Source organism: Canis lupus, chromosome 5, assembly GCF_048164855.1.
Source record: "Canis lupus baileyi chromosome 5, mCanLup2.hap1, whole genome shotgun sequence".
NCBI lineage: Eukaryota > Metazoa > Chordata > Mammalia > Carnivora > Canidae > Canis > Canis lupus.
Window position 1 is genome coordinate 73,224,506 of NC_132842.1, and position 24,973 is coordinate 73,249,478.

Consider the following 24,973-nt stretch of genomic DNA (forward strand, 5'->3'; position numbering starts at 1 on the left):
TGACAAAAGTTACGTTTAATTTACAATGTAATAAAGGTTACAGGTAAAAAGCTACACATAAAGCGTGAAAAGGCCTATTACACAAATGTACAAATCTCTGTACAAAGCTCATATCACTGTTTGCTACCTTCGTCTCCTACGTTTGTTAGCTGGGCCGAGTCCTGGAGCTCTGGGTTAGGAGAGCTCTCAGTAGAGGAGGGGAGAGCCTCTGAACCAACACTTAAAAATGTCCTCTTAAAGACATCAGTTACTTGCAAAGTAAAATCTTTTCCTTTTTAATTGGAATTGTTGCTCTAACTGGTCATATCCTTAAAAAATTGCCTTCACAACACACTTGAAAAGGAAAGCAACACCTTAGAGGACAGTACTCTGGGATCAAACAAGAAACTTCGGCAAGTAGAGCACTCAGGTATGACAAGAGAAACAGGTGAAGTGCCAACAATACTCAAGTTTCAAACTACCCACCCATGTCTATGGGCGCTGGTCACAGATGAAGGAAAATCAAAATGTTCTCATTCCAACAGAAAGGACAAAAGAGAAAAAAGCCTAACTATTGGACCTCAAAACCAGTGACTTAGGCAAACATAGAGTCGAAACCTTAGTTTAACTAAAGAATTCTAAACCCTCTTCTGACCGACCTGGGATCCATGGCAACCCCTTCGCTATCTGGGACTTACAGGGACAATAAACAGAAATCAGGCTGCTGGACCCACAGGCTGGTTGATGCTGCTGCCACCGCCACGGCTCTAGATCCCACCTGAGGGCCTGGAGTTTCCCCCCACGGTACGGGACTTTAAATCAAAATGACCCTAGAACGAGGGAGAAAAGAAAAGGAGGTAATGGAAGGACTGGGAAAGAGCCAGGGCAGCCTACCTAGCAGGAAATAGGAAATACTGCTCTATACTCAAAGTGTTCTGAAGACAGGTCTTTATGGGATATTTCAACCCCACCCCCAGCTTTAATAGTACATGGTTAGGGCCCCAGGAGACATTCTGAAAGACGAGACCGCACACATGGAAAGTTTTTCTCCCTAGTTCATTAGCTCCCCCCTCACCCTTCCACCCAATTCCCACCCAATCCCACCCTTCTCCATGACCAAAAATATCAAATCAGTAAGGAAGGTGTGGGCTTCTTGCCCGGCCAAGCCTCTTTTGCATATTTTTTCTTCTTGGGTTCGTTGACGGCTTCAGGGTTATAGACTGCAGGGTTTGGTGCAGGGTTCATGTTCACTGCTGACGGCACGACGGGAGTCAAGTCCACGTCAGGGGCGAGGTTCGGGTATGGCATGGGCAAGCCACCGATGAGTGCTGTCCCGTGGATACCATGCGGCTGGGAGCCGGCTTCGCTGTGTGTGGGGGGCAGGCCCCCATAGAGTCCTCCACTGAATGCAAAGTTCTGCATGCGCCTGTTCCCCGATTCCTCCAGGCCCAGGGAGCCAGGGCCTTCCACCCGCTTCTTCTGTGGTTCAGAAGGAACAAAGGAGGCAAGAGGTGAGGCACAAGAGGGTGTTAGTTAGCCTTCTTTAAGCCATCCCTAGAAACTTGGGAGAAGGCCCCAATCCCTTGGCTTGCTCTTCCCAGGACAACTTATTTCACTATCCTGAAATCTCAGGGTCTGAAGAGATGGGACAGTTGTTGTCTAACATGGTGGCCCCCAAACACTGCTCCCCACAAAGGGCTCACCATCCTGAGAAAAGTGAAGACAATGTATAAGCTTTTCATAAAACTTGTCCAGTTTAGGGATCCCTGGGTGGCGCAGCGGTTTGGCGCCTGCCTTTGGCCCAGGGTGTGATCCTGGAGACCCGGGATCGAATCCCACATCAGGCTCCCGGTGCATGGAGCCTGCCTCTCCCTCTGCCTGTGTCTCTGCCTCTCTCTCTCTCTCTGTGTGTGTGACTATCATAAATAAAAAAAAAAAAAAAAAAAAAAAAAACTTGTCCAGTTTAAGTGATTGCTCTTTATCTCAAAGTCATAGCCTCCCTCTCCTTTTGACATTAAAACACCCTTTTAGGAAGCAGAGGTGATAATAGGTGATAGTTAAGTACTTAAATAAAAAGTATCTTGTTGACTGCCTGATTTTTAAACATTAATCTGAAACAAAAACAAATCTGCAGTGATGGGAAGTAGTTTACTGGGTGCCGGGGGCTGACAGCAAGAGAACATAAGGGAACTTTCTGGAGTGATGTAAATCTATATATGAAGTATAGTGGTGGTTACCCACATGTATATATTTGTCAAAACTTAAACTACAAACTTAAAATGTATGCATTTTATTGTATATAAATTATATCATAATAAAATTGACAAACAAGTAAAAATATCTGCTGCTTTTATACTTTTTTAAAAAAGTAATCTCTACACCCAAAGTAGGGCTCAAACTCACGACCCTGAGATCAGGAGTCCCATGCTCTACTGACCAAGCCAGCCAGGTGCCTGCCCCGTTGCTGGTTTTATACTTTTTTGGGTTGGTGGAGAGAGGGGTCAAGGGAGAGAAGAAATCATAGGCAAGCTCCCGACTAGGGGCTCAATCCCACAACCCTGAGATCATGACCTGAGCTGAAATCAAGAGTCAGACACTTAACTGAACGAGCCACCCAGGAGGCCCTGGTTTTATACTTTAATGACAACAGAACATTTCAAAGGAAGAAGCAAAAAGAGAAAAAGAGCTCTAGGAGAAATGTCACATGAATGCTATGAAGATGGAAAAACATTCCATCTGTACTTTTTCACACTGCCTTATGAATGTTCACGCAAGATCCCCCTCCACCCTCTACCCCTTTTGGATTAAAAAAGACTAACCAAAAATTTGACATAGTTAATCAATCTAGTTTGATACAATCCATAAAGATTTTTTTTTTTTTTTAAGTAGGCTCTAGGGACGCTTGGGTGGCTCAGTGGTTGAGCGTCTGCCTTTGGCCCAGGGCATGATCCCGGAGTCCTGGGATCGAGTCCCACATAGGGCTCTCTACATGGAACCTACTTCTCCCTCTACCTGTGTCTCTGCCTCTCTCTGTCTCTCATGAATGGATAAATAAAATCTTTAAAAAAAAAAATAAATAAATAATTTTAAAACAAACAAACTAGGCTCTACCCCCAGCATGAAGCCCAATGCAGGGCTTGAACTCACAACCCTGAGATCAAGACCTAAGCCAAGATCAACAGTTGCACACTTAACTGACTGAGACACCCAGATGCCCCTGAAGTTTTTTTGTTTTTTGTTTTAATAAACCTTTCTATAGTACATCTGACTAGCATCTTCCAATCACTTCCTGAATATCTCTAATTCCCAAGGATCTCACTACTTCAATGGGCCATCTGCCCCCTTTGGACAGTCTACATTGTCAAATAATTCTTCCACATGTTGAGCAATCAGACCATCTCTGTAACTTCCACCTCTTGGTTCTTCAACACACCTGATCTTTCAGCCTAATCCAGATCTGGGCTGCCTTTCCTATCTGTGTCATTCCCAATCACAACACAAAGGCATGGCCAAAGCTGGAGGTGCTGTGCAGAAATGCAACAATGCCTCTTCCTCGCCTAATAGCTTACTTGGAGTCAAAAGGGAAGGCTAAAAAAAAAGTGGGCCTCTCTGCACCCTGCTGGGAGGTAAGCTGAGACTCCCAGCACACCATAATTTACACGCAGCATAAAGCTGGCCCGTCACCTGCAGTCTTTCTATGGCATTCCAGATCCCTTAGATTCAGGTGGAATGAAAGTATTTCCACATGATGAAAAATAGGAGAAGAGCAAAGAATGTGTGTTGTTGTTTCTTAAGATTTTATTTATTTGACAGAAAGAGAGAGAGAGAGAGCACACACCCATGTACATACAAGCAGGGGAAGCAGCAGGCAGAGGGAGAAGCAGACTCCCCATTAAGCAGAGAGCCCAATACAGGGCTCAATCTCAGGACCCTGGGATCATGACCTGAGCTGAAGATAAATGCTTAACCAACTGAGCCACCCAGATGCCCTATAGAGAACGTGCTTAAAACTAACATTTACCTACACGTGTAATAGAGTGGGTTTTTAAACTAGACTGTATGGCATTTCAAATCCTGTTACAATGTGCTTCCTACCTTGACGGGGACCACAGCAGTCTGCACCATGTTCCGGAAGCGACCGACTGAGGGATCCACATCCTCTGCAGAAGACACAAGAGCTGGGTTAGTTTGATACTCTGCTGGGAAGATTAAGGCAATAGGGCCCACTGCAAACAAAGTAATCACAACTCATATTAAAACAGTAAAATACAGCTAACACTTCAAGTGCTTACTGAGTGCTGGCACTGCATTAAATCCTCACAACTCCACAAGATGAGGACGACTAGAGTCAATATCTAACATCTAACACACATGCTCAGGCATAGAGGAGTGAAGTGCCTGGTCCAGTCACCATGCAAGGTTCAGCATGACTCCCCAGCAGACTCCCCAGTATGATTACTGGACAGACCAGGATTTGAGTCAAAGCAGTCAGAAACAGGCCTGGGCTCTGGAACACTGCAGTGTACTGCCTTCCCAAGTTCTTTCCTATTCCATATATGTCCCTCTCTGAAGGAAGAAACCAAAGAGCAGATTTCATCAATCCCATGTTAGTGATAAAACAATGACATGTGACACATGAGGAGTAGTCACATACCATGCACCTTGACGATGCCCACTGCTCATTACCAAATGACAGAAATTGAGATTCAGACCCAGGGCTTCCAAGTTAACTGGCCTTCCGACCTGAACAACTGTATACAATCAAGACAGGGGATCTGAAGCCCCCTATCTGGGCAGAATGGGGAGCAGCTCCCTTTTTTTTTTTTTTTTTTAAAGATTATTTATTTATTTATTGATAGAGACACACACGGGGGAGGGGGGGGCGGGCAGAGACACAGGCAGATGGAGAAGCAGGCACCATGCAGAGAGCCTGACGTGGGACTAGATCCAGGGCCTCCAGGATCACGCCCTAGGCTGCAAGGTGGCGCTAAACCGCTGCGCCACCGGGGCTGCCCGGGGAGCAGCTCCTTTTCACAAGTTACACACACGTTATTGTGTCCTACAAAGTTTCTAGCCTCATTCACTGCAGGAAGAAAGTGCTAAGACCAAGTAAGGGACATGCTTGTAACTCTCTCATGCCTCATTTATTGCACATCAAGCACAGGAATAAAGAGCAAGATACTGTCCTGCCTTTAAGGAGTTTACAGTTGAAAAGCTGGGCAGGCTACAGTACAATGAAGGGGGCAAAAGTGTTCCTGGAGTACAGAGGGGACAACTGGGCTGGATAACCTAGGATGACCAGGACCTTTCTCGATGAAGGCTGAAATCGTGGAAACGGGCAGGTAAAATTACTATCATTAATTTAAAAACTATGGGATCCCTGGGTGGCGCAGCGGTTTAGCGCCTGCCTTTGGCCCAGGGCGCGATCCTGGAGACCCGGGATCGAATCCCACATTGGGCTCCCGGTGCATGGAGCCTGCTTCTCCCTCTGCCTATGTCTCTGCCTCTCTCTCTCTCTCTCCCTCTGTATAACTATCATAAATAAATAAAAATTAAAAAAAAATAAAATAAAATTCCTTTAAAAAAAAAAAAAAAACTACTCCAAGCCCCCTTTGTCTTAATATAGTGATGGAAAGGAGCAGTTTCCCTTATAGGGGCTGTAGATCTTATTTTAAATGCAGAAAGGGTGTCTGCTATTCAAAGAAACACTCCTACGAATCCCTTTGGAAAACAAAGATTCATTATTTGAATAATTAATCCCTGGCTTATTTAATAAGTCTGGTTTTTCACATATTAGGATGCCTCCAAAGAATATACCCTGGCATTACATTCACAACAAATCTTTGTTCAGTGAATGAACAAATGAATGACTTTTATATGAAGAAAGAAGAAAAGATCCAGGCTCATCAGGAAAGAGATGAGGTTTCTATAAAAGGCATCCTTACCTTTTTTCTCATCCCCATAGGAGCCCTGTTCCAATCATCCCTTCAGCAAGGAAAGCTAAATGAAGCACAATAGCAACCGGAGCCCAAGAGGAGTGGCTAATGGAGTATGCACTCCACATGTTCAACAGGCCTCTGGAGAGGTGGGGCTAACTCTCTGAGGGCTCCTTGTCCTGTGCCGTGCTGGCTGAATGGTGCTCAGGCTTCTCACCTTCTCCTCATGTTTAGTCATTCCACTCCAAGAAAGAGGATACACCCATTTCATGAGATGTCTGCCCCTAAAGATCTACTGACAAATTCCCTGCTAAGTCTACTTCTGGTATAGGAAAAGGTTGTGTGGATAAAACACAAAAGTGGTAATTGAGGACAATGGGGATAATGGCTAACATTTGCCAAGGGCTTACAGATTGCCGAGCACTGATCTAAAGTATTTGTACATTTGTACATATATTAATCGTTTAGCCTCACCAATCCTGTGAGGCCAATATCTGTTCAGTTACTTGGTCAAGGTCACAGAGCTACTAAGTGGAAAGGTCCATTTCACACTCAGGTCCTCTTAACGGCTATGTTAGGCTCTGTCTGAATACACATTCTGCTCCAGGGCAATATTTTTTTCTTTTTTTTAATTTTTAAAAAAGATAGATGATTATTTATTTACTTACTTATTTATATTTATTTATTTTTATTTGAAGGGAGGAGACAGTGTAACCACAGTGATGGCAGGGACAGAGGGGGAGAAATGCCAGCAGACTCCACACTCAGTACAGAGCCCAACAAGGGGCTTGATCCCACGATCCTGAGAACATAACCTGAGCCCAAACCAAGAGTAGGATGCTTAACTGACTGAACCATCCAGGTTCCCTCAGGGCAATAATTCTCAAAGAGAAAAACAGAGCAAATCAGACTCTGAGTTCTGAAACATATTTAAGATTGACCAGTCCAGTGATTCCCAAATTGCTGGCTATTCATCAGTACAAATAAGAGCTTGTTTAAAACTATAAATTTTTAGGTCCAACCCCTAGGAATTCTTATTCAATAGGTTCTGGGGCCCAGGAATAAATTTCCCCAATAGGTCACTCAGCCCCTGCCTGAACACTTCCGTTGGGCATTCACTGCCTGGAGAGTAATCCTCTCTATCCACACACCAAACGAGCGAATGCCTTGATCTTTCATAGGACTCTTTTTAAATTCTTCTAAATATATGAAGGATTTGTTGTTGCCTTTTTTTTTTTTTTTAAAGGTTTATTTATTTATTTATTCAGAGAGAGTGAGAGAGAGGCAGAGACAGGCAGAGGGAGAGGCAGGCTCCGTGCAGGAAGCCCGACATGGGACTTGATCCTGGGTCTCCAGGATCACACCCCGGGCTGCAGGCGGCGCCAAACTGCTGTGCCACTGGGGCTGCCCTTGTTGCTTTTTATGCTGAGCTAAATACTTCTACTCACTGGCTCTGGCTTTGTTTATTCCTTTTCCTCTAAGGTCAGTCCTGCAAATATCCAAACTACAGTGGCTGTGCCTCCTCAAGCATGGCTCCCCTACATTCTCAGCATTTGGGGGATGGTTTTCCATAGCTGTGAGTCTCCTCCTCCCTCAGGACTACATAACACATTTGGTAGTTGAGGCCGCACTTGCATTTGGTAACCCGTTTGGGTGAAGTCTGCCCAGAACATAGGTGAGTGGGGTTACTGTCTATTAATGCAACTTTACTCTTCTATTAATGCAACTTAAGCTGCACTTGATTAGTTTCCACATCCCCCTGATGACTCAGTCAATTAACTAAACTCCCTAGATCATTTTTTCCCCATGAGCTATCACTGGAATGGATCTTCTGCATTTAAATAATTGATATTTTGAACCTAAGTGCAAGACCTGAAAGTTATTCTCATTGTATTTCATTTGGGAAGTAAAACAACTTGTTAGTTTGGGATCCTTGTTTCCATCCAATGAGACTGACTTCAAACAAGGTTTTCGGAATCTCAATTCTATCCTTATCATACAAACGATACCTCCTGGCTCGATGTCATCTACCTACCAGAGAACTTGACATACTATGTGAGCCCAATAAATGGATGTTGAATGATGGAACAAACTGGTGAACTTGATGACCTTTCCATAAGCAGATGCTCTCTCAGCTTGCTGACATTTCCATACAAACTATGCATTAAATCCTTATAGAGAGGCAAGTCTTCAGTGCGGTTGATGGTGATAGGTTTTCCAATCTTAGAGTTACCAATCATACTCAGAACTCCACAGACAGTAAGACAACAAACAACTCTACTTCAACCTCCACTATGATATAGACTTGCAGGATCAGCAGGTGGGAATTACAGCCTCGCACTGTCTGCTGAATTACACGGGTCCTTCCTTTGGGTACTTCTTTCAAAAGGCAACTGGATAATGCTTGAGTGTTTGAGGGTACTCCATCAACGACCTGTAAGAATCCTCTCTCCTTTATATAGCACTAGTTATCCTACACCTTGTTGAGAAACATTACAACTAACCTACACATTGTGCACACTACTCTCTGAGATCACAACCTTTTCATTGGAAGAAACTAGGAAGACACCTCACCTGGGTTGATGATCTCATCATCCTCACTGAAAGTCACCCGCGAGTTCTTCCTCTTCCTCTTTGGTCTCTGAATGTCGAGATTCCCCTCCTCAATGGTCAGGGTGGAAATCCGCTTGTTGTGGGCAGTGTTGAACTCTGTCAGGTTCTGGGCCAGGGTTCACACAGACAGACAGGAGTCAGTACACAGGAAATCTGAAGGATACTATTAACAAGCCTCTTTTGACAGACTATGGAACATCCTCACTGACTAGGGGGCAGTGATGGTCACAAAGAGACAAAAAAGAACCTTGGATTGAGAACAGATTGTCTGTGCAAATATCTTTGAGTTGAGGTTCTGTGTCTTGGGGGGAAAGAAAGACTATCATGTATTCATGCTGCAAATTAAAGAATGTGACCAGAATGAACTCCCTGAACTGCCTTCAAGTAATGAAACAGAGATGAGAGAGGGCAACTGACAGGTTCTTTCCGCAGCCCTCCCTACTAAAGCTCAGAAGTACAGGGTCAGTGCATTTAATATTTGGCACTAATAGTTTGTCACTCCCTGTCCCTGTATATGGCCCCATTTCTATTCATAACCACCTATCTATTTCAATGATTAACTTGGCCTCAGCACTGCTGCCTGCCTCTTCCCAAACCTCTGGACTTATTCCAATCTGCACTGCAGTCAGAGACATTCCAAATGTCTTGAGAATCAAGACCCAGGGAGGACCTAACAAACTGAACCTAAAAGACAGGGAAGCACAGAAGCAACCTGGAGGAGAAATGGGTAAGAGTGACTGTCAGCAAGGTGCCCTGCTATGAGGCTACTTCTTTTGAACAAAGTAACTTCTAAATTATAACGATTCTGCTGTACTTTTCTTCCCAAGAGCTGGGAAACTGCCTTGATGAACAACAGGTAAATGCATGAAGAAAGTTAAGGACATGCTGGCATTTGGTCCACCTGAATAGACCAATCACACCAGTGTAGCAACAGACATGTAAAGGACAACAGTTGCATCACAAACCACTGGGGCTGGCCTCTAGAAAAGGAAAACTTTAGCACTTTAAAATTACATCTTATAAAATTCATGGCCTTTGAGGGCAGCTAGGCCTCTAAGACCAAAAGCAGCCTAGTTCTATTCAGAAGATTCTTAGGTTATTTGAACCATATCAAAAAAACAAAAACAAAAACAACATAACTGAATGAAAGCTTCAGTTTCTCTAAGCCTGTGCTATCCAACCAAGCTTTCTGGGTGATGGAAATGTTCTATATCCTTGCCATTCAATATGGTAGTCACCTGCCACATGTAACTACTGAGTACCAGAAGTGTGGTTAGTAGCTACTGCATAGGACCGTGCAGCTCTAGAAATGTAACTCCCAGCCTTGGCTTCTAATATCCAGTGAGGATGCAGAGAAGACCATGAAGGTCTACTGTTAGGAACTCCTTGTGAGGTCTGGCTGGACACAGCCAAGTGTACACAGCAGAGCTGTTCCAGGTGTGTCACATCAGGCCACAATGTCCTGGCAAAATGGCAAAGCTCACTACTGGGCTCAAGAAAAACCTCCTGATTCTAAGTCACTGGTATTTCAAGCTACTCAGAACAGCTACATACTGCAAAAACCAGAGTCCCAAAAGACAAAATAATGCCATAGACGGACGTGGAATTACATCAAGCTCGGTCTCCTCCTCTGGAAGCCCCAGGAGGCCCTTGAGCTCATCATCCTCTCCACCCATCTTCTCATCTCCCTTCACAGCTGACGGCAGTGTCTGAGGCTTCTCACGTAGAGTGTAGGCCCTTGTGGATGCGCCAAACGAGACTGTGGAATCGATGGGAATTTGCTGAGGCTTGTGAGGTTCCAACCGAATGTGACCCAAGAAAGTGCCGTGTGCTGGGAATAATCAAATCAGAAATATAAGAGAGAAAACAGAAACAAAAACCAACCAGAGTTGTAGGAGGGTGAGTAGCTCCTCCCAGCACATTAGTTTTGTTTTTTTAAATGAAAATAGCACTGGGTCCACTTTGCATCTCTTGTCATTGGTCACAATGAAAAGGAAATTCTTCACTGAGTCTTAAATCTCTTCAGTGGATTTCTTACACATCTTCAGACATGTCCTTACCCCATATAACAAAGACCACTGCTTGCTCTCTGCTGCCAGACAGCTTTGGCTTCATTCTGGCTCCAGCAGAAATGGCTCCAACCCAGCAACAGCCATGCCCCACAAGGCAGAAGACAGACATTGCTGTGCTCTGACCTCTCCATCCCCAAGTATAAGGAATATAAGAACTTCTGGTCTGGTGGCAGTTATATTTGGGTTTTCTCCAGGACAATAAAGGATGTTGGCTAAAATAGGCCCAATATGAATGCCAAGGAAAGCCAATATCCTACTGGAGAGTGTGAATATTTTTCCATGTCTGCATTCTGCATGTTATAAAATGGAGAGAAAGATGAGATAAATTTGCAAGTAAGTACTTGTGAGACAAGGCGCCATTATATAAGCAGATTGGGTGTGTGTGTGTGTGTGTGTGTGTGTGTGTATTAGAGAGGGGATAAATAGCAGCACATGATCAGCCCAGGAGCAGGGGACTTTACACTTGTTTTTTTAATTTAAATTCAATTAGCCAACATATAGTACATCATTAGTTTCAGATGCAGAGTTCAATAATTCATCAGTTGTGTGTAACAACCAGTGCTCATCACATCACGTGCTTTCCTTAATGTCTGTCACTAGTTACCCCACCCCCTACCCCCCACCTCCTGAGCCTTTACATTTTACACTCTATTGATACATGGGCAGAATGAACAAACTTTAGAGCCCCATGCAGTTAAGTCTCAATTGCTTTTCTGGGATTATCTTTGGCAAAGTTGAAAATCTTAACTTGGAATATGCTCATGGAATAAAAATTGGTATTATTAGCAAGTCAAAGCAAAATGTAGCTGGAATAAAGAACCCATCATAAAAAAATTAAAAACTGAAATTTTAAAATTAAAATTTTAATTTCACTGAAAGCAAGTATTTTTTAATGTTCTGCACCACTAATTCTAATACTAATTCTAATGGAACCCTCCTTAGCTTCTGCTTTAACTGGACAGTTTTACTGCAGTCCTATAAACACCTGAATTCCCATAGCCCCTGGTTCCTGGGTATCTTTTTTGGGGTTCTCTGAATATACCTATTGCCTTTTCCAGGACATGACTCCCCAAAACCCTCTTCTCTTTCCAGTCATCAATTATTTCAGGAAAATAGGAGATACCTCAGAAAGAGAGAAGAGCTGATTTAAAAACCAAACATAAACTTCTTCCCTATAAACAATAAAACATGATTTCAAAACTGAAGAACCCAAAGAGCATTTTCACATTACCCCAAAGGGAATGTGTGAAAAAGGATAGGATGTGAGTTACTTACTACTGTTGAGATCTATTAGGAAAACTCTCTTCAGATGCTTGTGGTAGACCAAGGCAGCGTGGACCCGAGAGCAAGACTGGTGGTCAATGGTAAAGTCACACAAATCAGGGTTTCTCCCAAATAAGTAATACTTCTTCTCATCAATAATCAGTTTCTAAATAAATATTAAATTAAATATTACTTAAATCTTGTTTCAACAGGATTTAACAAAAATTCTTCTAATCTAGTAAGCAGAGAATCTTGAATAGATAAAATTTCTTACCAAGGTAAAAACAAAACTATTTCCCACTATTCTTCAAGATAAAGAGCTCAGAACAATTTACTAGCATTTTTGGGGGATGGATGGCAATTAATCTCCCCAAATGCAGTGGTTTAATGTCTTATGTTGGTATGAAAAGAACTTTTCTTAATTCTATTAGATGAATGTGGCCTGTGGGAGTGGCTATCTTCTATCCATTAGGAATTTAAGATTTCACTGGATCTTAATTTTAGGTCAACCAGGAAACAAGTACAAAGCATGTCCACAGGGCAGCCAGGGTGGCTCAGTGGTTTAGCGCTGCCTTCAGCCCAGGGCATGATCCTGGAGACCCGGGATCAAGTCCCACGTCAGGCTTCCTGCATGGAGCCTGCTTCTCCCTCTGCCTGTATCTCTGCCTCTCTCTCATGAATAAATAAAATCTTAAAAAAAAAAAAAAAAGCGTGTCTACAAAGTAATAAAACTGTTTAGAAAATTTACATTCAAATGAGTATTAACAATTGGCTAGGAAAGGAAAAGGGTATAAATACTTATGCATATTTTAATCATGCTGCCATAGCCCCAAAGTATTTTCGGAACCCTCTTTAGAAAGTGCAATTACATTAGATATCATTGTATGAGCACCTAAATCTAACTCCATTGGCTACAAAAAAAATATTATTCTAAGTTAACTCTACATGAGTATCTGCTGTGTCAAAACATAGAACTACTTCATGGGGCAAAGACTGTCTAGGTTTGGGGGAGAAACGTATTGGTGTTAACATGTATTGACAGACTATTTACTGCTAGGCATTTTAAGCATGAACTCATCTAATTTTCAAAACATCTCTGTGAAACAAGTATCACCTCTACTGTTAAAGACAAGAAACAGATTGAGAGAGATGAAGTCACTCATCCAAGATGGCTCTGCTGGTTAAGCAGCAGAGCTGGGATTTGAACTCAAGTGTTAATGACCTGCATGCAATGCCATTATTCTAAACAATGTGCAATGGGTCTAAAACAATTCTAAGAGAAGAGCTCTAAAATGTTTCTAGACACTGCTATGCCACTAAAAAGAACCCAAAACTATAGAATGCCCCAATATCATAGCAGAAAGGAGGATTTCACAGACCAGCAGACTATTAGTAAAAAAATTATATGGGGAGAAGAAGCTGATGTAACATTGTTAACTTTTTATTTTGCCAAATAAGGACATTAAAAAAAACTGTCACCAATTAGTATCATCATAATCATTTTATAGGGATCCCTGGGTGGCGCAGTGGCTTAGCGCCTGCCTTTGGCCCAGGGCGCAATCCTGGAGACCCGGGATCGAATCCCACGTCAGGCTCCCGGTGCATGGAGCCTGCTTCTCCCTCTGCCTGTGTCTCTGCCTCTCTCTATCTCTCTCTGTGTGACTATCATAAATAAATAAAAATTTAAAAAAAAAATCATTTTATAAAAGAAAGGTCATTTCAACACCAGATAAGTAGGAAGAGTAAAGATAAAGGACATTCTTTGAGCTCATTTTAGCTTTATGGAACACTCACAATATTGTCCTTATTTTTCTTTTAATTAAAAAAAAAAATTCATTTACGTAATCTCTAGACCCAACATGGGGCTTGAACTCACAACCCCAAGATCCAGAGTTGCATGCTCCACCACCAAGCCAGCCAGGTGCCCCACTCTTATTTTTCTTTTAATCCTGGATCAGTAAAGCCTTTGCTGATTGGTTGTAGATTGGGCTGTTATAGATGAAGGATTCTAAATGAATTATTGCTAACACTTCTCCCAGTACTAGAAATCTACAACTTGAATATGTTATGTTTTTCCTTTACACACAATGTCTCCTTAAGCTCTAGTTCATATTTCACACTACACTCCTCCTAAAATCCCCAAAAGAAGAAAGCACAAAGCTGAGTAAAGAAATTCAAGTTAGGGCAGCCCGGGTGGCTCAGCGGTTTAGCACCGCCTTCGGCCCAGGGTGTGATCCTGGAGACCCGGGATCGAGTCCCACATCAGGCTCTCTGCATAGGGCCTGATTCTCCCTCTGCCTGTGTCTCTGCCTCTCTCTCTCTCTCTCGATGTCTCTCATGAATAAGTAAATAAAATCTTTTTAAAAATTTAGAGAAAAAAAAAAAAAGAAAGAAATAGTCAAGTTAGTATGGTACCAGGCTAGGACTCAAGAGGCTTAGATTTCATTCCTAGCTGTGTCACTGAACTCACAGTGGGCCACTATTCTCCTCTATGTTTTAGTGTTCCCCTTATGAATCCAGAAATATACCTCAAACTGATACTGTAACAACTGCTGAGCACTTAAGTGCCATACACTCTGCTAAGTTTCCTGCTGTCACTTCATCTCCACAACTACTCCGTGGGGTGGGTCCATACTTTTATTCTTATTTTTATGATGACGAAATTGAGGCAAATTCAATTTGACAAAGAAAGTAAGTAACATATTCAAGTTCACACAGCTAAACACAGTAGTTGCCCCCTTATCCATGGGGGATACATTGCAAGATCCCCAGTGGATGCCTGAAACCTCATATAATCTCAAACCCTACATATATTGGGTCTTTTCCTATACATACATATCTATGATAAAGTTTAATTTATCAATCAGACATAGTAAGAAATTAACAATAATAAAATAGAACAATTATAACAATATACTGTAGTAAAAGTTAAGGTGAATGTGGTATCTCTCTCAAAATATTTTATAGTACTGTACTCACCCTTCTTGTAATGATGTAAGATGATGAAATGCCTATGTGATGAGATGAGGTGAGGTGAATGAAACAGGCACTGTGACACAGCATGAGGCCACTACTGACCTTCTGACAACATGTCAGGAGGATCATCATCTGTGTCAGTACTTGAAACCATGGAAGCAAAACTGGATAAGGGGGGACACTATTGTATTTGTAAGCTGGATTAGAAACTCAGGTCTGTCTTACTTGAGTCCAAGCTCTTTTAAGCACTACATTATAGATTTTCTTCACTCTACCTACATAAAAAAAAATGCACCATAAGGCAAGGAACATTTTAAGAAATGAATAAGAACTATGGGTCACATTCTTAATTTTTCTGTTAACTATCACTTATCTAGTCTCTTTCAAGTTTAGCCTTAAGGCTCAATTGGTTCAAGCTAGCCTAGGTATGTGGGTCACCTTTGGGAAACTGTCCCACAGTGCCCATCTGCTGCTAGCAGAGCCTGTCCCAGGTCCGTACCACTATGGAGCACCAAGATTTAACAACAGCCTGACAGCTCATTCAACCATCCCCATGTCATCTCCAAATTAAGATTTGGGTTACAAATAAGACATTGATTTAGAACTGAGAGAGCCCTGAAATTTCAACATTTTGTTCTCTCCAGCTAGTGTCTACACAGGCTGAATCTCATGGCATTTCTCATTCATATTTATATGCACGCAGATTATGTCTGCAAAAACTTAGATTTGCTAACTACATTGCTCATAGGCTAGTCTCAAGGAAACAATGTATAACATCACCCACTCCTGGGTTCTACTATAATATTGACCAAATTTCTATAATTGTAAGGAGCCAAAGACATACCAGACATACCTCTCTTAAGTATTAAGAGAGGGAAAAGAGGAGAAAGGGCCTCTAAATTAAATATATATATATATACATTCATTACTAAAGACACCTCAATTACAAAAAGTTCAAATATATGAGGATAATAGTATGTTTTAGAATCAAGGAAATGAGGACGCCTGGGTAGCTCAGAGGTTGAGCACCTGCCTTTGGCTCAGGGCGTGATCCCAGGTCGGGGGATTGAGTCTCACATCGGGCTCCCTATAATAAGGAGCCTGCTTCTCCCTCTTCTATGTCTCTGCCTCTCTCTCTCTGTGTGTCTCTTACAAATAAATGAATAAAATCTTAAAAAAAAAAAAAAAAAGAAGGAAATGTGTTAATTCTTCAACAATGTCAAGTGAATGAAATAATGCACTGGCCTTTAAAAGTCACTAACACCACAATTTCTTCACTAGGTATGGCTAATACCACTATCCAGTTGTGCCTCTGAGTTATAACTCAGAGTGTGTCTTTACACACTGGGCTTAAAAGACTCATGGCTTTTGTTTTAATATTGCACTTCTTAAACCCAGCTATCACAACACATCACAAGCCTTTGGCACAAGGCTAGGATATAGATAGCTCGGTTAGTATCAAGTGCTGCCTAAATCCTTAAAAATAAGCACATCTTATGTCTATTCCTCTCAGAAGCAATACAGTGATGTCTAAGGATTGTAACTTGACAACTGTATGGCAATTCAGCATACCTAAGAGCACTAAAAGAAAACATGATCAGTTAATGGAAACCAGTAATCAGAGGGGTGTCTGACAAATTAGAGTGCTTTGAAAATATAAATTATTTTACAAAGGAAGGTGATATTAGCATTAAGGCTATGCCTCATTGTCTGCTTCTTTCTATTGCAAATTAAAGATTTACTTAATCTAGTAACAAAATAAATCCCTATACATCTTCAAAGCTTCATGTTATTTAGCAACCATATTTTATAGAATAGTTTATAGTAAAAAAAGATTTTACAGACATTTTAGATAAATTATTTCCTTGAACAACCTGGATGTTTTAGAACCTTTAAGATAGAAGTACCCAGGACAAAAGGCCTCTTTAAAGAGACTGGCAAAGGGCATGATGAGTTAACAGAATTCCTCACAAATCCTACCTTAATACTTTGCAAAACATCTGGGTCTCCTTCAGGAGATCTCACAGATGGCTTAACCATGGAATATCTTGATTTTTGCTATACATGCTAAAGAAAAACAACTGCATTAAATAACAGGGCCTTGAACCTGAATTCTGAGTAAGTAAACATAAAACTGCTCTAAGACATGAAGACTCACAACTCCATGGTCATACTGGGTTTAATCTCCATTTCTTGGTAAGTAAATGGTACCATGAGGATTAAAAGAAATGTATACAACCTAATAGCTAATCAAAATACATGAAGTGCCATGTGATGTTCATTCTAAAAACTTGTATAAAAGCTGGAATTCTGCTAAACTTTTCCTGTTTAGTACTTATTTCAATCATAATCATGTAATTTTTGTGTGACTGTGTTTCCTACCGGATAATCTGAAGACAGAAACCATGTTTGATGTGTTAACTGCTGTAGTCCCTCTGCTGAGTACAATGACTGGCACACAGTAAGCATTCATTCAATAAGTGTTTTGAATGAATGAATCAGTTTCATCACCATGCCATTCTCTTTTTTGAGCAAGCATCTTAGCTTACTATACTTCTTTGAAGGGCTTGGGCCTGAATTGCATAAATGCAACTTAAAAGTGAAACACAATCTACATCATTCTTTCTTCTTCAGTTACCGCATATCTTGGAATTTCTATACAACTCCATATACTCAGAATTCACAAAGTCCAGTGTGATGGGGATCTATAAGCCTATGATCAATTAAAATCCTTCATCTGGAAGGTGAGAGAAGTCACAAAAAACTCAGTGTCTGTGGGAGATACCAGGTTTGAATGTGTTATATCACCATGTGCTTTTAATAGGAAAAAAAAATCAGGATGAACGAAAGTAGCATTGCTGGAAAACAAAGCACAGGAGAGGGGGTGGAAAAGTGAGTCATTGGCAAAAATGTTTAGTGTGATGAGAAAAAAAAGGAAGACATGTATTTCCATACCTCAATTAGCTTGTCTCCTTTGACTACATCCAGATGTAAACCAGGTGGGGGTTTACCTGCCCTGAAAAATAAGAGTGAGAAAAGTATTTTCAGCATAAGTTTGTAAATGCCATTTACAATCACTGTCCCATTCAACAATGCAGCTCTCCTACCAGCCTATAATTAGTTCATGTTCAAGCAGAAATGTCATCTACTTCACTGTTATTACAGCTCCTTTCTACATTTGACACTTCCCCAGTGATTCAATTGCTCTAAAACAGACTTTACTGGATCTGTATTTAGAGCAGCACCAAAGAAACCTATATTTTAACACTGAGTATCTACCTCAGAGAAAAAGCAGCACAGAGAGTCCAAGTACTATTGCTGGGGTAGTCTGGTTACTTAGAGTTTGAATCTGATTTACCAGGACCACTAATACCATATAAAGGTAGAATAAATCAGTTGATGTTTGGGGCTGATCAAGATTAGTCTTATCACAGAATAAACATAAGGTTCTATCCTGAGCTTTGAGACCAAATCAGAGGTGCATATTTAGGGGGCTAGGGCAATCCAAAAGCATGCCCATAAAACCAGGTACCAATAAATACAAGAGATATTTGTTACCCTTGAACAGGTCTTTCTACAACGGCATGTTTAAGGGGAACTGTTCTCTATATTTCTATAATACTATTCAAGGTATTGCATGATATGTCAAAGCACCAAACAGTGCCTGGTACATACCAGACTCTAAAGAAATGGTAGGTGATTCTCAAATAGTCCCTCCCAAATATAAGTTTACAGATCTGGTCTAACTTCTGAAATCAATGCAGCAAGGGACCAAAACGGACATACAATTTGTAGACTGAAGCAACTGGGTGAAAAAAAAAACCAAAAAACAAAAACCAAAAAACGCAGAGGGACCCAGAAAACAGCCACACTCTCACTTGCTTCTGACCTTTGCTCCTTTTAAGTTTGAAGAAAGAACAATCTTGCCAGAGTCCCTACATTTGCCCCCCACCGCCCCGTGCACGCGCGCGCACAGACACGCGCGCGCACACACACACACAATACGCATCCTCATCCATCTAACTGAAGATGCAACATAATAATCTCACAATCCTGCCCCAACTCCTCTATGGCAGCTGCTGAAAGGGCAGTGCATTCGACAAAAGCCCATTTTGTCCTGAAAAGGGAAAGGAATGTTAAATGTTACATCCAAAATATGCTTTTCTGAACTCCTACTATGTGCCTGGCTTAGGCCTGGGAGCTGGGAACACAAAGATGCATCAGACAGCCCTTGCCCTTGAGGATCTCAATATAATGGGAAAGGGAAACGCATAATGCATAAACTGTGATGAGCTACAGCAGAAATAGCTCTAACTCGGACGGTCTCCTTGTAGGGCAATTCATATTTATTCACCTCATACTCCGCTCAAAGACTAAATTAAATCATCCCATCATTTCCGAGAGCTTGAAAGGGCTTGAAAGGGGTTCATCCCAACAATGACTGATGCCCACTTGTGTCCGGCTGCGAGGTGGGTCAGAGCCGTCCCTGCCCTCAGGGCGCTTCCAGTCTGCGGGAAACAAGTACCGCACGGGAGATGCAGCGACCACAGAGGGATGCGGGGCACTGAGCCTGGGCTGGGGCCGGGAAGCTGGCTCGGGCGCGCTCGGGACGGAGAGCAGCGGGGCAGGTACGGCGCTCCACAAGAGCACCAGGCACTCAGTCAGGAGTTGGGGTAAGTTCGCGGCCAAGGCCCCGAAGCGCCCCGGCAGCCGGCTGATCGCCCAAGGGACTGCCTAAGCGAGCACCTCAGAGCCCCCAAGTCCGGGTTTCCTCAGTTTCTGGGCCCGGGCTCCAGGCTCCCGGTTCCTCCACACGCCGCCCGGCCCGACGGACAGTTCTCCCTCAATCAGTTCCAGGGTCTCTGAACCGTTCGGGTTGCTGCGAGAAATGAGTAGCCCCGCCAGTCCGGGCCAAGCCAGGCCAGGCCAGGCCAGGCCACTCCAGCCCTGGCCGCCCCGCCACTCACCAGGTCGGACAGTCGAACAGCGGGAGGCTTGAGCCGGAGTTCGCGGCTGCCGCCATCTTGCGTCTCCCCCTCCCATTTGGCGGGCCCTAAGCACGCCGGGAAACTGGAAGACCCAGAGGGGAGAGGCGGCATCCCATCAGTCTGTGCGGACGCACTCGCGCGCGCGCGCACGTACACCTACGCACGCACGGGACGTGTCTGAGTGGTAGTGGAGGCTGGGGACTGATTTTTAAGTTCTTTTTTGGTATTTTGAGATCGCTGGCCTTCTCTGAAAGTCTTGGCAGGCTAGGGCTTTCCTTGGCCGGGAAGTGTCTAAGGAAAGGGGCTTGTAAGAAGGTGTATCAGTCTCCCTGCGTTCTCCAGACACGCTCCTGGGCTCTAAACTCTTGGGACCCTGCCCTTGCACCATCAGCGTTTCCACCCCAATCTGGAGAGAAGCTAGAGGGCAGAATTTAAGAGAATGGGGTGATCATTTCTCTTCTTCTGGACCTTCTCCGCAGAGCTGCATGCACGCTCTTCCCCTTTCTAATGCAAATCTGGGTCTGAGGATTTCTGTAGATTGTCTGGGAGGCCACTTTAGGGGATCATCTAGTTTGTTTATGAAAACTGGACAAACTGCAGCAAAGGGTGGATCCTATCAGAAGGAAGACGTCCAAATCTTAACTGTGCATGAATGAAATAGTTAAACTGTGGCCCCTTTGGATTTTAAAATTTTGGTCATAGTCATTAGAGAGTGCAAGGAAACGCTGGGATTCAGGCCTGCCCTAGGCCTACCGCTGTCTGAGAGAGACCAGTAGCAGGGGGTCTCGTTGTAATGGGTTTATTGAGTGCTGACTTATCTGGGCAAGTAGGTGTTTGTTTGCTTGCTTGTTTTTTTCAAGTAGGTGTTTTATATAGATCGTCTCATTTAATTCTCAAACACTGTTGAGATAGGTATAACGATTCCTGAGGGGAGGCTCAGAGAAATTGAGTTATCCAGTCTAACCCTAGAACAAGTGGTGAGTGGGATTCGAACCTAAATCTGTATGATGCCAAAGGCGATGCTTTTAAATCACCACTGTCTCTTATACTTAGATGTTGATAGTTAGATTTGTTATTAGCACACGACTGATTCCCAACACTTTCATTTTTGTAGAAAACATGAGAGGATCACCTGGCCTTTTTTAAAGACACCAATTGCAAAATTATTGTTCACCCAAAAACAGGCACTGCACCACAAGTTATCTTTATGATGGAGTTACTTTTGATTCCCTGCCACTGGTCCTTTGGATTTTTAAATCAAACATCAGCCTGATGTTTGCCCTTTTGACATCTCCAAGGCATCAAACTTTAACTGCAGCATTATGTTAACTTGGATTTTTAAATTCTTAGGCAGGCAGAAGACTTATCTCTTCCTCTGACCTTCAAAAGCACAGTAAACTTATCCAGCAAGGATGCTGATTGGATCACTTATCAAATGGCCTGTTAATACTCTCTTTTTCAGACATGATTCCAAAAACCAGGCTTATAAGAAAAATACACATTCTAAACTTAGTTTCAAGAAAACAGGCTATCAGTCGTCCTTTGAGCACAAGTACATGATTCTTGAGAAGGAATTATTCTCAAGTGTTTTGAGTGTACAGAAAATAATGAGGTATTTTTATCTACAGAGATTGTCCAGGACTTTTAGGTTCCATGCCCTTTTCAGGCATAAGGTGGTACTGAAGCCACTTCTAGGTAACAGTGACATGATAACATCTTATCAACTCTGCCTTTCAATTACTCAGTTTGTCTGTAGTCCATTATTTAATTCCTTCTAGTGCTGATTATACACCTAAGAAACCTAAAGCTATATTCTTACCCTTATAATTCTTCACTCCTTGGCCATGTTTCTTGTTTCCAGCACAGCTGACATTCACACTGGCTTCTGATGTAATGGCACCTTACATTTACCTAGGTCTTATAAAGCAAAATGCTCTTTGTTTGGGCGCCAATGATGTCAGTATAGATCAGCAAACTGAAGGGCAGCAGTCCCTGAAATGGAAAACCTGATGGGCCAGCTGCCTTGGGATTTTGGTATCTCAACTAAGATTAATTTCTTAGACTTTGAGACCTCTGTAGAAGAGAACCTAGAGATATTAGAAGCATATTGATGTCAGAAAACTTTCTTAAAACATCTTTTATTTATGAGTGATCAAATGGAGATGCTGAAAAAAATTGTGATTGTAAATGGATACTACAAACAAGAGGCTTCATTTAGCAGGGTGGTGAATGAAAAGTTCACAGGGTGCTGACCAAAGAAAAGATTGGGCAGAAATTGTCACTACTCCAGATTTTTAGAGAATGCTTCATGAAAGAGGAGGTGAGCAGGACAGTTCTATCAGTGATGCAAAAATGCAGTGTAGTATGTCTCAAGGTGTGGATTTAAAGTCTGAGTGCTTGAGATCAAATCCTGGTTCCATCATTCCTAAACTGTGTGGCCCTATGGGCAGATTACTTACTATGCCTCATTTTCCTGATCCATAAAAAGGAGGCAGGAACATATAAATTTTATATTTAACATAGTAAATTACTGGTAGTAAGGGCTCAAATATTTTCACAAATGACCATGCACATGTAGAGCATTTCCTCTAGCCTTTAAATTCTTGTATTAGACTACCATTCCTGGCTTCAGCTGCTTCAATTGTAAAGTGATGGGCTAGTCTAAATGAGTGTCTCATAGACATTAAAGATGTCATGGACCAGGGGGAAAAAAGTAATATAGTGGTGCCAACTTTTATTTTGTCAACTAAGGAGATTTAAAAATGAAGACTTCTGACATCACCACCTATTCATTTTTATAGTCTTGAAATGTCCTTTTTAAAAAGTTGGAAGGTCAAATTATCTCAGACTCAAGACAGTACTTTAAAAAGCCCACTACATTTTTCTCATTTCTTCATGGGCTGGTCAAAACTTAGTCCATAATCAGAATCCAACATTAAAAAAATCCTATCATTTCAAGTTTACCTCTTAAAAATTAAGTGCTACATTGTACTCAACCAAATTTCATTTTGCTTAAGTATTATTTTTTTTTAAAGATTTTATTTATTCATGAGAGAAACAGAGAGAGAGGCAGAGACATAGGCAGAGGGAGAGGGAGAAGCAGGCTCCACACAGGGAGCCTGATGTGGGATTTGATCCTGGGACTCCAGGATCATGCCCTGGACTGAAGGTGGTGCTAAACCACTGAGCCACCCAGGCTGCCCTTGCTTCAGTATTAAAATAAACTACTCAATTGGCCTAAAAGTAGATCAGGTGTTGGGTATCAAAACCCTTCACACTATATCCTAGTTAAATGGAGAGTCTAAAGTTGTATTTCATAGCACTGGAAAACAATACTGAAATATCCTGTGAAACTTAGAGATACACTTAACATGTTTAGAAAAGCAGGAAGAAGCAGGTGATTCCTAGCCCTAGGAAACAGGATAGACTGAAATATGAGTTGGGTTCTGGTCTGCATTTAGTGATGAAAAACAAAAGCTTTGGGGGATCCCGGAGTGGCTCAGCGGTTGAGCGTCTGCCTTTGGCTCAGGGCATGATTCCAGAGTCCCGGGATTGATTCCCACATCAGGCTCCCTGCATGGAGCCTGCTTCTCCCTGTGTCTCTGTGTGTCTCTCATGAATAAATAACAGTTTTTTTTTTAATTTTTTTAAAATTTATTTATGATAGTCACACAGAGAGAGAGAGAGGCAGAGACACAGGCAGAGGGAGAAGCAGGCTCCATGCACCGGGAGCCCGACGTGGGATTCGATCCCAGGTCTCCAGGATCGCGCCCTGGGCCAAAGGCAGGCGCTAAACCGCTGCACCACCCAGGGATCCCTCTCATGAATAAATAAATTAAATATTTTTTAAAAGATTTTATTTATTCATGAGAGAGAGAGAAAGAGAGAGAGAGAGGCAGGCAGAGAAGATATTTGCTAATGATATACCCAATAAGGGGTTAACAACCAAAATATATAAAGAACTCATGCAACTCAATATAAAAAAAAAATTCAATTAAGAAATTGGCAGAAGACCTGAGTAGACATTTTTCCAAGGAAACAGATGGTCAATAGACACATGAAAAGATACTTAACATCACAATCATCAGGGAAATACAAAGCAAAACCACGATGAGGCATCACCTCACACCTGTTAGAATGTATCAAAAGACAAGTATCAAAAGACAAGAAATAACAAGTGTTGGTGAGAATGTGGAGAAAAGGGAATCCTTGTGCACTGGTGGAATGCAAATTGGCATAGTCTCTATGGAAAACAGTTCGGAGTTTCCTCAATTAAAAATAGAAAAAAATAAAAATAGAACTACCATATGATCCAGCAATTCCACTTCTGGGGATTTATCTGAAGAAAATGGAAACACTAATTCAAAAAGACATATGCACCCCTATGTTCATCGCATTATTTACAATAGGCAAGGCATGGAAGCAACCCTAGTATTCATCGATAGATGAATGGATAAAGAAAATGGGGTACATATACATATGCAATAGAATATTAGCCATGAAAAAGAATAAAATCTTGCTATTTTGACACGGACAGACTTAGAGGGTATTAGGCTAAATAAAAATAGGTCAGGGGCACCTGGGTGGTTCAGTGGTTGAGCATCTGCCTTTGGCTCAGGTTGTGATGCTGGAGGTCCTGGGGTCGAGTCCCACATCAGGGCTATGTCTCTGCCTCTCTTTTTCTCATGAATAAATAAATAAAATCTTCAAAAAATAAAATAAAATTAGGTCAGAGAAAGACAAATACTTTTCACTTTTATGGAATCTAGAAAACAAAACAAATGAAGAAAGCAAACAAAACAGAAACAGACTCATATATACAGGAGGCAAACTGCTGGTTATCAAAGTGAGGAAGGATCAGAGGCAGACAACATAGGTGGATTAAGAGGCACAAACTTCCAGTTATAAAATAACTCATGGGGATATATAGCATAGGTAATATCAATAATGTAAAAACTCTGGTGACAGATGATAACAAGACTTCTGTGGTGGCCATTTCATAATGTATATAGATATCAAATCACTATGTTGTATATACTTGAAACTATCTAATATTATATGTCAACTATACTTAAATTTTAAAAATGGAGGAGCAGGACCCCTAGGTGGCTCAGCAGTTGAGCGACTGCCTTTGGCTTAGGGCGTG

General features: G+C 42.0%; 1 protein-coding gene, 1 long non-coding RNA gene and 1 other non-coding gene across 6 annotated transcripts in view; 1 reads left to right on the forward strand and 2 right to left on the reverse strand.

Moving 5' to 3' along the window:
• On the reverse strand, positions 1-21,778 carry PPP1R8 (protein phosphatase 1 regulatory subunit 8). 3 transcript variants are annotated; one of them, XM_072827568.1, is made up of 7 exons: positions 21,647-21,778; positions 17,795-17,855; positions 11,876-12,029; positions 10,139-10,359; positions 8,490-8,634; positions 4,075-4,139; positions 1-1,458 (listed from the first exon to the last, which is right to left on the reverse strand). In XM_072827568.1, exons 4-7 carry the CDS (start codon positions 10,202-10,204, stop codon positions 1,105-1,107), a joined length of 630 nt encoding a protein of 209 aa, XP_072683669.1. In that variant the 5' UTR covers positions 10,205-10,359; positions 11,876-12,029; positions 17,795-17,855; positions 21,647-21,778; the 3' UTR covers positions 1-1,104. The 3 variants fall into 3 exon arrangements, with proteins under 3 accessions (XP_072683669.1, XP_072683668.1, XP_072683670.1); XM_072827567.1 differs by lacking the exon at positions 21,647-21,778 and adding an exon at positions 19,807-19,961; XM_072827569.1 differs by lacking the exons at positions 17,795-17,855; positions 21,647-21,778 and adding an exon at positions 14,843-14,867.
• Positions 16,142-16,307, reverse strand: LOC140634551 (small Cajal body-specific RNA 1). Its single transcript, XR_012031990.1, has one exon.
• LOC140634091 (uncharacterized) overlaps positions 18,918-24,973 on the forward strand; it is a 20,452-nt gene continuing 14,396 nt past the window's right edge. The window contains exon 1 of one of the 2 annotated variants that reach the window (XR_012031640.1): positions 18,918-19,512. This is a non-coding gene — a long non-coding RNA (uncharacterized lncRNA). Of the gene's footprint in view, positions 19,513-21,763; positions 22,148-24,973 lie in introns of those variants that run through there. The other variant, XR_012031641.1, reaches the window with a different exon arrangement.

Excerpts from the sequence above, each read along its gene's own strand:
- PPP1R8 (XM_072827567.1), bottom strand. The coding sequence starts at position 19,862 with ATGGCGGCAGCCGCGAACTCCGGCTCAAGCCTCCCGCTGTTCGACTGT. Across the intron at positions 8,635-10,138 it reads AGGAGGAGACCGAGCTTGAT|AACCTGACAGAGTTCAACAC; the intron begins GTAATTCCACGT and ends ACCCTGGCCCAG. Across the intron at positions 1,459-4,074 it reads CTGCTGTGGTCCCCGTCAAG|AAGAAGCGGGTGGAAGGCCC; the intron begins GTAGGAAGCACA and ends TCTGAACCACAG.